This window comes from Platalea leucorodia (genome assembly GCF_965183815.1).
Source record: "Platalea leucorodia genome assembly, chromosome: 14".
NCBI classification, from domain to species: domain Eukaryota; kingdom Metazoa; phylum Chordata; class Aves; order Pelecaniformes; family Threskiornithidae; genus Platalea; species Platalea leucorodia.
In genome coordinates, this window is record NC_138836.1 from 8,651,994 (window position 1) to 8,668,979 (window position 16,986).

Consider the following 16,986-nt stretch of genomic DNA (forward strand, 5'->3'; position numbering starts at 1 on the left):
AGTGTCAGGAATTGGATAAAAAAAAGAGGGATTGTTATGTTTATTGAACCTACAAATGCTTTTGTGTTATGATTGATCTTATTCAGATTTAGTTTTCATGTAACGCGTTTATAAATGTCTACAGACTTGTTAATGTAAGACAAAGCAGAGCGCTTCCAAAGCCGGTTAGCCTGGGTTCTTCTCAGCAATTCACAAGACCGTGTGAGTATATGCGGTATGCACATTTTAAGACAGCTCATTCTGAATCTTAGTGGTTGCTTCCCCATGGCGGAAAATAATAATCTTGTGGGGCTAAGGCTTTGTTAGCTTTTTTTGCCTTTGAACCTTGCAGATTCAACTACCCGTAAAAGTACAAAGTATTGTTATAATTTGATAAATCTCCTGGAATTAGTCTCGTCTCTTGAATGGAAATCTTTGAAAGTAATGTGTATGAGACACGGAAAAACTTCCGCTTGCTTGAAGAAACATAGAAAATCAGAACTACCAGGTGAGGGCTGTTTTGTTTAAGTGGTTTACAGCGCCCCAAGACGCTTGCTTTCTCTGCCGACCTTAGATAGGCAGCGCAGTCTGTTGCCAGCCTCATTGCCTATCCATATCCGTGTCTCTAATAGCCACAGTCCCTACAGTAGATGGGAATGGGATACGCTGGCCCTCTTGAAAACCTCGTCTTAACCTCTGACTTCTATGGGATTCTGTAAAGCTAGAAACATGAGGCTTTAATCCCTGAATATCTAGATAAGTAACAATGGCCAAGGAGAACAAGCTAATTATGCCAAGCTATTAAGGCTTATCAGATAATGTTCTAGCGTTTTTGGGGAGTCAGGAAAGCATCTCTGCTTTCCTTGGCTGCAGGGATGGAAGGTGCATCACGGAACATTTCTTACTTCTTCCAAAGCATTAAATAGTGGCTGTGGCCCAAGCGGGTGTTAACTAGGCAGACCAAGAGATTGATTTAACATGGCAGCTACCTTCCAATGTATCCCTGTTGATCAACAGTGTCTAAGGGGTGAATTTATAGCAGCAGGAGTGAGTCAGCTTTTGGCATCGCTGTCAGTGGCACCCTCCTCTTGGCATCAGCGTAATTAAGACTCAGAGACTTACAATACAGGAGATTTTACAGCTCATCCTTTGCAGACAACAGAATTGTTATTTCAAACTGATGCCGGGCCATGGGGGATAGGAAAGATTAGAGAAGGTTTGGTATTCCTTTAGTGGCTAAATAATACTGCTTGGTTGAAAACAGTGCTTTATGTCAGCTCTCTTAAATACTTGTTTGGGCTGACAGTCTTCCTAATAACACTTCATTTGTCTAAGCTGCATACCACTGGCACAAATACACAGCATCAAGTTGAATCAGACAATATCCAGAGACAGATGTTGTAGTACAGTAGTAAAGTAAATTCTTGATACATGTCACTCAGAGAAGACTGTTTCTAACTGTCTTATTCTGTAAGGTCTTTTATGAACCTATTTGTATCAGTCGAATAAATCTAAGGATGAGATGCTACAGTTGCTTCATTCACAAAGCAACATGAGACAGTCCCGCAGAGCAGTCGCATGAGGGAACATGTGGTTCTTCGGGAAACCTTAGTAATTTCAGTTGGAATACTTGGCATGTAGCTCTCAAAGCACTTGCCAAAGCCAGTCATCCAAGAGTCTGGTAAAGAAATTGTATTATCAACAGTATTTTATGGGTAAATAAGTGGAAATCATGGAAGAATAAAGGAAACATTTTTCAGAAATAGACCTTCTTTTTGGCCCAGGACTTTTGAACACCTAGTTTGTACTTTGAGTCAGCATTCCCACTGATTTTGAACGTAAGACTCATCAGGGAAAAATCTGTTAGGCCTAAGGTACTTCACTATGCTTAAAGACTGAAGCTAGGCTCTGCCCGTTGTGCCGGGCTGTTAAAAATGCTGTGCAAAGCCTGCCATTGGGTCATGGGTTGTGAGACACCGTACATCCAACAGCAGAGAACAGAGTTGACTTGAGCTAGACAACGGGGCTGGAACACAGGTGTAACCCAGTCATTTGCCCAAGCGCCGGGACGTGCTTTCTCACAATAGATTTTCCTCTTTCAGAAAGTGAATTTTAGCCCCTGGCTGGTAATAAAATATAATGCAATGCCTCTTTTTATGCTGTGTTCAATGTCTGTCTCTTTAAAATCTGCCTTTTTTCTTCTTCTTATAAAGTCACATTAGGATAGTGCTCTCCTGCAGGACATGGTGAGGAAATAACATGGCTAAGGAACTGCATGGAATATCTGTGCATCAGTTACTAATCTGTTCTGGATGGATGGACTTAGAAGTTATCTTAGTGACTAACCACTGGAAAATCCTGTGATATGGGAGCTCATGCATTTTTTTGTAGCCACAGCTGCAGTCATTTCCCTTCAGAGACACATCATTTCCCCAAGACACATCCTGTCTCAGAGGGCTATGGTGTCTGCTGCTCCAAGCTTCTGTCCCCTTTTTCAGTAGCCAGCCTATGGGTGGAGATTTCCTTCCTAGTTTCTTCTCCTGAAAAGCTTCATCTCAAGCTCCAGCTTGAGAAATGGATTGAATCTTGACCTCTTGCATAAACATTGTCTCTGCATGCCAAAGGGAGTCTTAGTGAGAACAAGAGCCCCTGTCTAGACATGTTTCTTCATCATATAACTCTGGTAGGTATGTCTTCCATTGCTGGGTTAACGCTGTCTCTGAGTAGTAACAATGCCAGAGTTAAAACAGATATTTAAGCATGTGTACCTGAATACTTTAATGTAGTTTGTTCAGTTCACCAGCAATGCAAACAATGCTCCAGTCTGATAATTTTCATAATCTGCAAAGGGAAATAAGGAGTCTCGTACAAAATGAAACTATCTATTCCTAGTTTTTCTTCCTTAAATGCAGAAGCACTTTATACGTGACTTCAGTAGGGTTTGATCCTTTGGTACAGAACAGCAGCAGGGAAGGTGACAGAAAGCCTCACGGAGAACAGAATTCCATTCAGAAATGGGAGAAAAGTGTGTTGGATCGGCAATAAATTTAGGAAGTACTTTTGTTGTACTAAGAAGGTAGGAATGGATTAGAGAAGAGTTAAAAGAAAAACCTGTGCCAAAGGGGCAGACTAGGAGAATGATGCCTGTTGCAAGCAAAGATGTTGATGGAGCAGGTCAAGGCTGCTAATCTAATCTAATGACTAGGTTTTACTGAGTAGTGTGTTGGGACCTCAATTTAGATAAGGCCTACTTGTTATTAGGCACCGTATTAACACGATAAGAGAAAGTCCTTGCTTTGAAGACCTTTGCAACAGCAAATGTTGGAGATTGGCTTGGGACAGACAGAACAAGCTAGTGAAGAGTACAGAACAACGGCAGGCAAACAAGCTGAGGCTTCTTTAACATGATGTTTTGCAAAGCAATCAACAGGAATGCTTTGAAAGGGAATGAGTTAATCAGGGAAATTAAGAAAGAGGCAGGGAACAGTTCCGGTATAAATGTTCATCGTTCTTCACAATTTCTTTTTTTTTTTATGTATCTTTTTTTGCCAACATTAACAAAGCTTTACTAAAAAAGAAAAATATTGATGTGATAAGAAAGGGAACAAGCTTGCGAAAATACTTCAAATTTATTTCTCTTCAGATGAAATTGGACCTGATAAATTTAAATCTTAATGGGGTTGCCTAGGTGTATACTGCTGTAATACTTCTCTCAGAACTACATCGTTAGGTGGCAAAACCAGGCATTTAGCATCAACAGTTGCACTTACGATGGAAATACATCATAGGAAAAAAAGAAATGGAGGTGTAATTCTCTCCTGATCAACCCTGTCTTTAAGTCCACGATCTCTAGGGGTGGTGTCTATAACACAACCACAACAGGCTGTGGGAAATTGAGTAAAGGAAGACCAATAGAAAGAAATACAATCCAGATAATTTTAAATATCTTTTTTTTTTTTTAAATTGTCTCAGGAAAATAGTTTTAACCTTTTAATTTACTCACAAAAGTTTAACAATAGGAGCAGGACTCACTTCCTTTCTTGATATCATCACAGAAGTGGGGAAGAATGTGATATAACACCAGCCAGCTCTCATTACTGCTGAAGGAATGTGGTGTGATTAAACCTCTATACAGAAAGAAATGGAATGTAATTCTTACATGTTGGTTTGCTTTGAACACATACCACATGCTGAGGAATGAGTTTCCAGTCTACTCTTCCGTTTCTAAAGATGGAGAGGACCTCACCTCCAAAAAATTAACTACAACTCTCCTCTTCTGAGAATGAACACTATTTGGTTAAAGACGTTTGTTCACATTTCCCAGTGTCCAAAACCACTAAATCCTTTGAGAAATATCTGTGAATGCAAAGCCTTCTTTTTCTTCCTATTGGGAAATTCAAGAAGTCAAAGCCCTTTTTTGTGCAGCCATAGAACAAATGAAGTTTTTGTATTTCTAAATACTTCTTCAAAAGTTCACTAATACGATACCAACTATTAAATTATTTTGTCCTTATGGACTCTTCTACAACCCTGTCAGTGTCCTAAAGATGCCGGAGCTTACCCCTTTTCTGTACGCTTCCTCCAGCCCTTGAGACTGTGCCTCAGTTGCTGACTTCTGGCTGAAGAAGGCTGGATGGGACTCCCTCCGGAGTCCAGCAGCGAGGCCGTCATCCAAGAAGTGAGCCGCGGCGTGATGCAAGGCACTCCCTTCCCTCCGGATCCGAGCTAGCTACCTCATCTTGAAAGGATTTGTTGCTCAATGATATCAGCCTAGAGTGAAACACAGATCACTTGTCAGCAGTTAATGATGATATTTGCTTGCTTACCTCACGAGATCAGCACTGTAAAGCATGAAACCTCTTCTCACCCTTGAAATGGAACTGCATAAACACAAAATTTACTGTAAACTGTTGGCTTCTAAGACCTAAAGCAGGATCAGCGAGGTATCTGTTCCATTAATCTGAGAATATTTTGAGAACTTGGATAGCACTGGCACCAGAAACTCTGGATCATAACATTCGTGTGGAATTCTTTTGTTGGAAAAGTAGCGCTTTCAATCATCGGGTACTGTCAGTATCCTCGGTCTCCTACATTTGCTGCAGTTCTTGGCGCTTTGCAAGGCTTCCTGACCTCTGCTCACTGCAGATCTTGCACAGATCCTTCACACAGCTGCTCCTCTTAAATTCTGCTTGGCAATTCTACTCAGCGAAGGGGAGCAATGAATAAACCCCCTGATTTTCCTACAGAATTGGGAGATAACGATGCTTCAGAAATATCTGTAGGACATCCAAGGTGCAGTCGTTGTAATGCTCATGCAAAGCCAGAAGGGAAGAAGTGAGCAGTTTGCATCTGGTGCATTTGTCTATCCAAGTGCAACCTGATCTAGGTCGTTTCTGCCTATGTTGGTCAAGGGAGGACGTAGTCCTGACCTAAATGGGACGCGTACCATGCCTGCAGGTGCTAACGAAAGCTAAAGCCCCTCTTCTCTCACCCTATGAAATACATACATGCTGTATAGGACTTTCTTATGTGTCACCGATACATTTTGGATGTATTAGTAAAAAAACCTCAAGTCATGTCGGTTATTTAAAAATAAATACAATCAATATTGCACACATTTAAAAAAAATGCATGGCGGCAGCAGCAGGAATCTTGCAGCCAGTGCATTTTATATAGTGACTCAAATGCACGAACCATCAATTAATGCTCTAACACTTGCAATATATCACAGTATTTTCACTGAAAGGTGAGCAGTCTGTCCAAAAATCTTAGAAAACTTTATAGTTCAGCAAGCTGCTTTCTGAAAAGCAGTATGAAACTAATTATACTTCATGACCTTTAAAAACCACTTTTAATGAAAGCATTAATATGTTCATATACCTACTGAGCAATGAAATACTATATTTAATCCCAATAGTTTTTTTAAATATTGGCATTGCAATTAATGCCTGACACACTAGTTATCCACTATAAAAAGCTCATGTAGCAGGAGTACTATGTTTAACATAACCTTAAATACTTTTGTCAAATTATATCGGAATTACTGAATGCTGGGTCCAGAGTGCACTGCAAGACCCCAGAAACAAATAATCATCGCATGTTAGGAAAAATCTGGAGTAACCTAGAAATATGTTAAGTATGTGAAAAGTGGCTTTGTATTTTTTTTTCTATTCAGTTCAGCAGCGGCCAGGTAATGTTGCAATATTTGCAAACCCTCAGCCATTTGCTTTATATAGTTGGTTTTAGAAAGGGATAATGACCTGGCTATGTGAATTTGCAACAGATTGAAATTTTAATAGTATGACCTTCAATTATTAAGGCTAATTTTTCTTCTTTTTTTTTTAATGCAGGAATCAGGACACCTGGAATGTCTTTGAGGTGTGTGTGAATTTACGTAACTGTTATAAAGTAACTTTTTAACTGTTTCAGTGCAGCATATAAGCCATAAAATCAGCAGATATATCGTGTCTGTGTTTTGTTGTAAATGAAGTTCAGACTTTACTTGTTTCAAATTCTCTTTGCTTGAAATAGTGGCTAAGCAATGAATCAGCATTTCCTCTTGCACTCTGGCTACGCTGCAAGGAAAAGTCGCTTCTAACACTTGCTAGCTTTGTGTTGAACAGGCAGCTGCGCAGGCAGCGGACAGTCCTGAGCGAGGAAGGAATCCCAGGTCCTGATCCCAGGCGTCCTCTGCTCCCGGGTGAGGTGACTTTGGAACAGCAGTGCCACCGCAGCAGGAAGCATTGGAAATTTCCACCTGGAAGACCCTGGTGCTTAAGACATGCTTTGGGAGGAAGGAGGTGTGAGTCTGCACACACCCAGTGTGGGGAGGGGGTCTCATTTTAAGGGGGGAAAGCTTTGAGAACCACACCCCACTTCCAAGGCCTTCAGTGGGAAAAAATCAATTCTTCATCCCAGATTTGATTTAGTGAGGCCCAAGCCCTGAGCTCTGTCAAGCTGGGACCGCTCTCAACATGCTTATAGGTCAGTTCTGAGTACGCAGCTTCACAAAGGAAGCCTCCTGGGCTGTGTGGAAGCTACGTTATAAGCTCTGTGAAGCACAGGTCATCTTTTCACCCCATGTTTGGATCCTGATCCATAGGCTGGATCCTAATCTAGGACTGCCCATGGGATAATACTTTACAGGTTGCCTCAACAGGAAGAAGCCAGTGCAATGACACGACTGAATGAGTACAGAATATTAGTAAGACTAGGCGTGTGGCTTATTACCTCCATCTTCTAAGGCAGACTTTCCTGTGGCAACCTCCAGAGCTTCTCTGGGAGCTCTTCCACCCCCCCGAGGCCCCGGTGGCCCCGCAGAAAGCTGCCCCTGGCCCCCGCTGCAGCCCCCCTGGCGGGAAGGGTGCCACGGTGCTGGGAACACTCTGGAAAGCGTCACCTTTCCTCCGGGATGGGAGTTAAATTGGGCCACATGGCGTGCATACACGGCATTTTAATTTTTTTTTTATTTATTATTATTTTGAGAATGGCAGTTCACAGAACTGGGCTGCTGATTCCTACAAAGCGCAGATAAGAAGTGAATCGGTCCAAAGTTTAACAGTTTCCAGGGCCAGTCTGTCACACCCTATCCATGGAAATGCTGCCCCTGGCCAGAAGCGCTCCCCAGCGCGACTGCACCCACCCCGGCCCGCCTTTGAGTTCTCACCCGTGCGGCCGCTTCCCACCGGTACCTCCGATCCTCCCGCCCCGATCCCCCGCCGACTCCCCCGTCATCTCCCTCCCCGTCTGCCGCTCCCCTCCTCTCGGCCGCGGCCATTCACCCCCGTGGTTCCCGACCCCCCCGCTCTCCCGAGCAGGACCCCAAGCCTCGACGCCACCCGATGCCGCCCCCCCCCGGCATCCCCGGGCAGACCCCGGGGCGGGCTGGGCTCCCGCTGCCCGGCGGGGGGCGGGCGGCCTCCCCCGGGGGCAGGGCAGGGCAGGCCGGGCCGGGGAAGGGGAGGGGAAGGCGAGGCGGCCGGCCGTCCGTCCGCCCGCCGTGCGGCTCCGTCCCGGCTTTGTTGTGCTCGCCGCCCGGGCTCCGGGCGAGGGGGCGGGGAAGCGGAGGGAAGGGAAGCGGGGAAGGCGGCCGCGTCTCCTCCTCCGCCTCCTCCTCGGCCCCGGCCCCGCTCATGGCGACGCTGGGCACATCCGGGCTTCTCCTCCTCCTCCGGCGGCCGCCGCTGCCCTGAGCGCCCAGCCCGACTCCATTAGCGCCTCCCCTCCCCCCGTCTCCCTTCCCGGACCCAGAGGCAGGGGGAGCCCCGGGCAAGGCAGCGCCGAGCCCGCGGAGCGGCCGGGGACATGTCCAACCAAGGGGCCCGGCGGAACGGGCCCGTCAAGCTGCGACTGACAGGTGAGGCTGAGCGGGCAGGCTGCGCCGGGGCCTGCCGCCGCCCGCCCGCCCGCCAGCCCGCCCGCCGCCGGCGGGGCTGCTGGGGCGCCGGCCGGGCAGGGGGGAGGGAAGGGACGGGACGGGACGGAGGAAGCGAAGAGCAGCGGGGGCTCGGGGGGCGCGGAGCCCGGCCTCCCGGGGGAGCGGGGCGAGCGGAGCCCAGCTGGAGGGGCGGGAGCGGGCTCCCTCCATGTGTCTTTGAGGTTGAACCTGGGGCCGGAGGAGTCCCTCGGGCCTCGGGAGGAGAGCGGCGGCGAGGAGGGAAGCAGACGGTGAGCTCTTCCCTCCCCTCGCCTCCCTGCCCCGCCGCGGGCTCCGCGCCTCCGGAACACGATGTCTTTGCGGGCTCCGGGGCGCTGGTGCCGCCCGCCCGGGCCGGGCCGGGCCCCCGCAGCCCGCCGGGGGTCCCCGGGCGCGGGGGAGCCGGCGGCGCAGCTGCAGGCACTGGGCACCTTCTCCTCTTCCTCAGCACCCCCCGCTTCTTTTTTTCCCCTTCGTCTTCTCGGTGTAAACTCCAAAGAAACTGTCACACTCTTTGTTTTGATCTCTTTGTTGTTGGCTTTTTTTTTTTTTTAAAGCCAGCTTCCTCAGTTAGGATTGTACACAGTTCGTTTGGTAAAGTGCCTTATGCTGCCCTCTTTCAGAAGACCACTTGACCTCTGATATTTTAAAATACCATAAAAACTGTTCACCTGCGTGCTGGGAATGAAAATAAGTTGTTCTTAAATAACTTAAAAGTATGTTCTTTTCTGTATAAGAACCCAGGTAAATAGCTTTAGAGAAAAAACCTTGGAAGTTCTGCTAGAGCCTTCTTAAAAAAATACAGGAGACTTTAAAGAAAAGAGCTAGTTCAAAGTATTCTAAGTCCCCCAGCAGATAAACGATATTTTGTGTTCTAAAATGTCAGTGCGTGAAGGTAAGCGATTAGAAAATAATAGATAACACTGTAAATACTTCTCTCTGCATATGGTGTATTTAACCAGCTTGCAAAACAAGTGTGTTTAGAAAATACTAAAAGAATTGATATATTTACTTTAGGTGCATGTGAAATATTTCCAGTTTAATGCCTAATAGAGAGAGGTGCTTTCATACTTATTTTTTCAAAGTATGTTATTTTTATAGGGAAAGGAAAAGGTATCTGCTCATGTTTTACTTTGGAAATACTTGGACTAAATTTGTAATCTAGTTTTCGTGGAGATTTGTGAGTGTCTAGATATTACATTTAGAAATAAAACTCTAAAAATAAGCGTAGCTGGGACTGATGCATGGAACAGTACTGCCTTGTTTTTACAGAGTGTTTTGTAGCTTTCTCTCCAGGTTATTGCTTTATTGATGCAGTGCTTTAATACTTTTTTCCCTGAGCAGTGAGTGTTCAGGCTTGCTTATCTTTGAAACATTAAAAATGGTCTGTAGCCTTATGTAAAAGCATGGAAAGTACTGTTTAGGGAGTTGTCTCTTTGACCTTTGGATTTTGTGTTCTATTTTGTTTCATTTTTTTTTTTATTTTTATTAAGGTTGAAGCCTATAATAAAATCTTGTCTGTGACAATCTAAGTACGTTATGGGGAGTGTGATTGTGAGCAAGGAATAGGCAGTAGTTTTACATACTGAGTTTTAGTTGTGCGGTCAGTCCCCAAAAGAAGCAGCTACAATCTTAGGGAACGTTTCTGAGTTTTTTGTCGTCTTATATTTTAGGAAGGGAGTATGCAGAGCATGGGACGCTGGCAAAATTGTCTTACTAGGGACTATTCCAGGGTTAGCAGCTCTTGCAGTTGCCGAGTACCAGTTCTGCTGCTTGGAAGTTTATATGAAACATCGGCCTATTTCTCGAATTAAAAAGGCTTGAGGTATTTTATGCTTTAGCTAATTGTGTGTTGTTTCACATAAGGTCATTTGTTGTAAGAAAGCTTTACGTGTTTAAGAAAAACATTGAATTGTATTAATTCAGCTGACATGGTGTCAGTTCTTGCCTAGGAATAGTTTTAAGTGTTCTGCGTGGTTTTGATTACCCTTTTTGATTGGAAAAGCAGTTTGAGGGCTCTTGAATTCTAAAACTGTTTGGAATTAAAAGAATCTGTATATCCAGTGTTTTTAAAAGTTTATTCTCAAACTGACAAATGCTATTTAATATTAATTTTCTTTGGCTGTATGAAACTAGCAGTCTTCTGTTTTGGCTTGGATGTTTATAGGATTAATTCTGCAATCATTGTATAATACTTATCTTTTCTGTTCATTATCTCTAAATTAGATGGTATAGATTAAAAAATGAATTTCAAGAACTGGATTCAATTAGCAGTTTTTCAGGACATAAACATTAAAGGTTTAGATGGAAAACATTGTTTTGACTGACTGGATAAATGACAGGGTAATGTTTGATGTGAGTCCAAGAACTGATCTGGAGCTAGTGCCCAACTTCTCAGTCCATCTTGAGGAGCCAAATAAAATATTTAACCTAGGCCTCATTTTGCAAAAAAGGTTGATTCTTTGTTGAGACCTTAAGAAAGTTCTGAGAAATGTTTGGCATACCTTTACACTAAGTGTTTAACAGTTTATTTAGGTCTGGGTTCCATAACAGAGAAAAACCACAGCGGTGGCATACTTCTAGTAAGTTTTTATTTGGTTTACAGTGCATCTGTGTTATACATTTCTTATAAAAGGTTATTCTTTTGCTCCTAGGTTTAGTTGTCTGTTGTAAATATCACTTGAATCTCTAGTGATATGTATGTCGATGCATTCTGCACAACCTTGAGCTAGAAGATCGCTGGATAATTGTTAAAATCCAAAGATTATGCCTTCTGATGATACTTCAGCTCCAGTATGAGGTGTAAATGCTCGTTTCTGATTAAAATATAAGCAATGTAATTTAAGTTAGCTAAAGTCTAGAATTGCACTAGTCTTCTCTAAAATTTATCTTAGCAGCTTGTAATAACATTATCCAAGGAAGCTGTAATACAAGGAAAGTTCCTTCAACTCTGACATTTTTACTGCCATTTTATCTAGTCCTATCCTGAGTACATCCGAGTTCTACAAAAGCTGCAAATGCAGTCATCCCTTTCCGTCCTTACGGTGATTTTTCTCAGTGTTGTGTTGAATTTGTGGATCTGTAAATACACTATACTCTCAGGCAGAATGTACTACTCTTTCTTCCACCCCTCATGTTGAATTGCATTGATCTTATATTCTTCAAAAAATTGAGAAATGACTGTTGCTTTCAGTTGCTCAGTAACTATTTTGTGTCCTGATCTGTGAATTGTCTAATGTTAAAATAGTTACGTTTGACTGCTTTCACTTAGGATATCAATGACAGCCATCTGAATGAAATCCATAGGGCTGTTTTTATCAAGTAGAAAGATATATTTTAAAATCAGTTTGAAGTCTGAAAAACTACCTGGGCACTAGAATATATTGAGTTGAATAAAGGTTAGTGCATGAATTTATTTAGTTCATGTGTTACAGCTAGCGTCTGTGTCAGAGTAGTTAATAAGTAAAGATACTTTGATAGCCACAAAGCATCGTTACACTGTGTTGTAAAAAGTGGTAATAAATATCCCATGGATAAAACTGGAATGAGCTGGAAGAGTTTTGTTGGTAAAGAATCAGAGGTGGGCCTGAAGAGTTGTTAGATCTGGTTTTCCTCCTCCTTACTGTAAGCTTTCAGGTTTCCTGGCAGAGTTTGCTAATTAGGGAAATAAAAGCGCTGGATCTTGTGTTGTAGAAAATGGACAGCTTCTCATCTTCTGTCCTGCTCTCTCTCTTGTTGATCTTACTGCCTATTCAGTCCTTGCAGTACAAAGGTGGTACTGTACTATAAGGTTATAGTGTTGAAGGAAGAAAGTGCTACTTTTTTTTTAACCAGTTTATAGAAACTGTTGTTGTGATGCTGATAGTATTTCTTGAGAAAGATATGTGTTATTTAGAAAAAGCCAGAATGTTCTTGAGTTTTGCAAAATAATGTGGAATCTCCAAGCCTGTTTTTTGCAGCGGGTAAATATAACGGTTAAATTAATACGATTGAAAACAGTGGTTAACCTAAATCCTAAATTCTCAGTAGTGTTGTTGGAAGCAGGACTGAAGTTTATGGATAGCAGAGCCTCATTGCAGGAACAGCAGGACTGATTGATTGATAAAGTAGCTACCTATATTTTTAAGTAGCAAGGCTATGATTTCATAGTTGACTTGAATGGTAGTGTGATTTTAGGTCAGTTTAAAATCCGAGTGCTGTGTGTTTTGTGTTTTTTTTTTTTCCTCTTTGTAGTCCCTGGCTTCACTTTTCTGGGCCCTCCCTTGTGTTGACTCCAGCAACTGTGTAGCTATGTGATGAGCTGAAAGCTAATCCTACCAAGAAAAAAATAGTTTTTTGCCGTGCAGGAGAGGGATGCACACAGGAAGCTGAAAAGAGGGCAGGACTGCCTCTTCTACCAGCAGCCTGTAGTTAGATAGGCTTTGGTCAACAATAAAACAATGGGTTTCCTTCATGTAAGGTGTACTTGACTTAATGACACATGACTTACTAAAAACTAGTACTTAAGAAGTCAGAATCAATAAATTACATAGGAGGTGGATTAAACTGGTTCAGTCATAACAAAGCCAATAGGCATGCGTCTAATCAGATTGTATAGGGATTGATGGATGCTTGGCCCTCAATATTTTCATCAAAGTATGAAGTGAGTGTATATATATGCTTTTTATATATACAGTATATAGTTATAGATATTTATATACATGTAAATCAGTTGTGGATCACACAGATGGCAAGGAATTGTAATAAACAACTGAGCAGCTGTATGGAGCAGTCTCAACTGCTTGTTTCGATGGGATCAGCTTATATGACAAAGTTTTATTCATCTGGGTATAAAATTAGGTATCTGTGTTCAAGGGTATGTAATGGGGTATCGTGGCAAGGAAGACAAAGATCAAAAAGGATTTGGGGGAGGAAATCATAGTAGGAAAACAGTTCTACAGGAGCTCTGATGGCGAGAGTAAAAAGGCCCAATATTCATCTTTGGTTGTAGAATCAGGTAAGCATTAAGTAGAAGGTAGTAGAGCATATATGTGTGTAAGTAACATGGGACATACGTAGGAGTCGTATGGGAAATCTACAGACAGTCCTAATGTTAATGTTTAAAAAAATAAAGCTGTTGAGGGAAAAAATAAAATAGAAATCCTGGGGGTGGAAAAATAGCGAGTAATTTTTAGAATTGTACTTTTCCGTTACATTTAAAGAATTTAAGCTGTCCCGTAATGTCTGTCTGCGTAGCTGAACTTAGCTGAGTAACGCAACTAGTGTTGACAAATTATTTTCTTTTTTCTTTGTGAATCACACTGAAAATCTCATCAGGCCCCAGATGAAGACATTTTGTCTTTGTGTCCTTAAGGTGAATGGGTTGATCCCTAAAAGAAGACGGCTTTTAATGTTTTGTTCTGTTTTATCTCACGGCCTTTGAAGTGTGTCGTTGCTTTGCCATCTTAGTTAAAATGACATCTCGCCATTGGGCCAGACCTTTCTTGCGGGTGTTTGGGAAGGTGGATGATTTCTTTGGGTGTCTTCCCTCCTCTCATCACAATAATGAGATGGCCTGACTTCTGACTTGGCTTAATGGCACGAGTACATTACTACACAGGCTATTACATGCAAGCTTTAATATGTAAAATGTAAATGCCTATGACACGTGTAATGTCTGAGATCATTCTGGTGACTTCTGAGAGGCTGGTAAAGATTAATCTCAATAATATTAGATAATGCGTATAAAAGTAGCTACTGTGCGTGTCTGCTATTAGCAGAGCACGTTTCCTATTTGGGAAAGAGGATCAAAATCTTGAGGGACATTTGGCAATAGCATGTTCAAGGAAGCAAACTGTTGACTTTTTCTTGCTACTTAAACTTTAAATACTTTCAATGAAAGCATAGATAAGAATGCTTGTAACTTTAAAGAAATCTTCATCTCTAGATAACAAAGCTCAGGACAAAATTGGCTAAGCATTATCACCTGAGTTTAAGTGGGGAGACCGATACAGAATGGAGAATAGACATGCTCAAGATCATAAAAAGGTTAAACCAGGTAAAGCTGGGATTTAGAGCCACTATCTTTTGACTTTCTGCCCATGAACATTTTCTCTTGACTTTAAATCCACAGAAAACATGGTTCTGTTTTGGGCCTTCTGAGACTATGCATTTGGGGTGATTCGAGTTCAGTTCTCTCTTAGTGTAACACAAATATGGCATATATCAGCTGTGTTTTAGCATCCTGCAGATTCTTGGCAATTACTTTTTTTTTTCCCCTCTTCAAAATACTTTTTTTGCTGTTGCTCAGGCAAATTAGACTAGGAGGACTGATATCCCCCAAAGTGAGTAAAAAGTATTGCTTAGAAGAAGCATTATTCAGATTTTCAAAATTCTGAAAGTGAAAGAAAAAGTAGCGGCGTGTGAGTTTGTGGCTGTACCCTGTTGTTAATTTTCTGGAATGACTCTTGGCCAGTACGTATTTAACACAACTTACAAGGATTGTTTTCTTGCAGAAAGGGAGAGTCACTCCAACCGTGGCTTTGGTATTGTCAGTGTAAGCCGGTTCAATGCATCCTTTCTATAATGAATTCATTTAAGTTGTTTCAAATGTGCAGAGCATGTACAGACTATGTAATTTACAGATCACAGTAAAAATATGTACCCAGATTCTACCATTTGTGCTTAAATTAGCATGTGTGATGCCATCTTGCCGCAAACATTAGAGTGGCGATGCCATAGTAAAGCTTTCCAACCCGCAGCACCGTTTTTTGGGATGCACGCATCCCTCTGCTCCATCCCGTGCTGTCAGATGGGATGGACTGAGGAATATATCCAAGTTAAAATCAACCTCTTCCTCTCACCCCCCTTTTTCTTTTTAACTGGGTGTAGAGGAGGACTGTCGTGGGTTGGCTGTGTGTGTGGTGGCTTAGGTCAGCCAGGTGTTTGCAGGACAGCAGGCTGCTTGTGGGTTTGGGGGCCTGTCTTGGTTGATCACATGAAAGAGTTTTGAACAAGTGACATACACTCATTTTCATTCTGCCTTGACCTAGATTTTAATATTACCGATGGAGTTAAATGGAGTCATAACTAATTATATCTATAATGATACTTCATTTTAACATACCTGACTATTTGATTTGGAGTCTATATGTAGATACATATATAAATTCAATTATAGATGCAGTTGTGCTTGTATTTAATTGAAGATGGGAATCTGCGTTGGTAATACTAGAGGCATTTTTGGAAAACTTGAGCCAGCTTGGTGATTTCTTAATAATACAAAGTAAAGACCAGGCTGTGCAATTCTAAAACCGCGTATGGTAAAACTGCTGCTTTGTGCGTATCATAGGACATGAGGGAAGTAGATGGAGTGCACTCAATAAAAGTTTATTGTTTCATTTTAGTAAAAGGTAGCCTACTACATATAGGCATTTTTCATGGAAAACATACACATGTACTAAAATGAATCCTCTTTTATTCTTGGTGGGGGAAGAAAGATGTATCTGGGTTAGAGTACTTAAAACATGGCTGGTTAAAAAAAAAATGCTTAAACGTGCAAAGGAACTAAACATGTCTGGATAAAATGCGTAGAATTACATTCATGCTTAACTGCATGGGATTAGAAATTCATAGCACTAATTGTGCCAAGCATTTAGGTATCGTTATGACAAATAATTCTTCAATTCAACTCTTAACAGTAAAATTTCACCTTATATTGTTCTGAAATGATTAATTTATGATGTGTATAAATATTTATTTTCAGAGAAAAAGCTCTCACTCACTGTTTTCCCTGATAGATTTATTAAAGTAATGGTTTATAGCTCTGTATAGAAGACTGTATGCAGGACTAAATGAGTAGTAGCATTGTGCTTAGGTGTAGTAATATTAAGGTATCCTCTTTTTTGTTTAGCAGCAAAATAAGTACTTCTGTATTGATTTATAAAAGGTGATACCAGATGTGATATAAGAAACTTTGTCAGATGGAGCTGGTGTAGGCAGGAGTTGTCATTCAGAGGCAAAAGGGGTCATTTGTAAAGGTGAAACAGGACAGAGTGGGGCAACAGTGTTCAAGATCTGGCCGGAGGAGCGGAGCCGAGACAGGGACGTGAAGGGACTGTAAGGATAGCAGGTTTTGTGTCGCTTTATAGTGGAAGCAGAAAACAAACGCGAGTTCCTGTACTTGGGCTAAAACATACAGAAATCTCTCTCCTGCATTTCTTGGTGCTGATTACAATACTGCTCTTAGCCAAGTAGTAACGATTGCATTTTCAGTGTGAAAATCTGAAGATACTGGGAGTTTTTCTTCCTCACGCTAATATTAATACATGTATTTTAAGAGACACAAAATATATGTTTTGCTAAGTAGTCCATTTAAATGGACGTGAAGGACCTGGTGCTCCCGTATGCTGGAGAGCACTTGCTCAGCATTACTCAATATGAAATTAAAAATGACTGGCTTCTTTAAGCTTGGGGTCACAGTGTATGACACATTAATTGACCAAACTTTAGAGATGGGTATAATGCATGTTAAAGTGGACTAAAGTTATAGGACTTTTATTTAGGGGATTCTACTAGAAAGTTCAAAAATGTTTTATACAGCTACTGCGGAA

General features: G+C 42.0%; 1 protein-coding gene across 7 annotated transcripts in view; it reads left to right on the forward strand.

The window, feature by feature from the left end:
* Positions 1-8,042: 8,042 nt before the first annotated feature.
* SMURF2 (SMAD specific E3 ubiquitin protein ligase 2) overlaps positions 8,043-16,986 on the forward strand; it is a 67,378-nt gene continuing 58,434 nt past the window's right edge. For all 7 annotated transcript variants that reach the window (XR_014229791.1, XR_014229792.1, XR_014229793.1 and 4 more), the window contains exon 1: positions 8,043-8,335. Coding sequence is in view for 1 of the 7 variants with exons in the window: in XM_082327036.1 (XP_082183162.1) it covers positions 8,284-8,335 (52 nt within the window). In the remaining 6 variants the exon portion in view is untranslated. The remainder of the gene's footprint in view (positions 8,336-16,986) is intronic.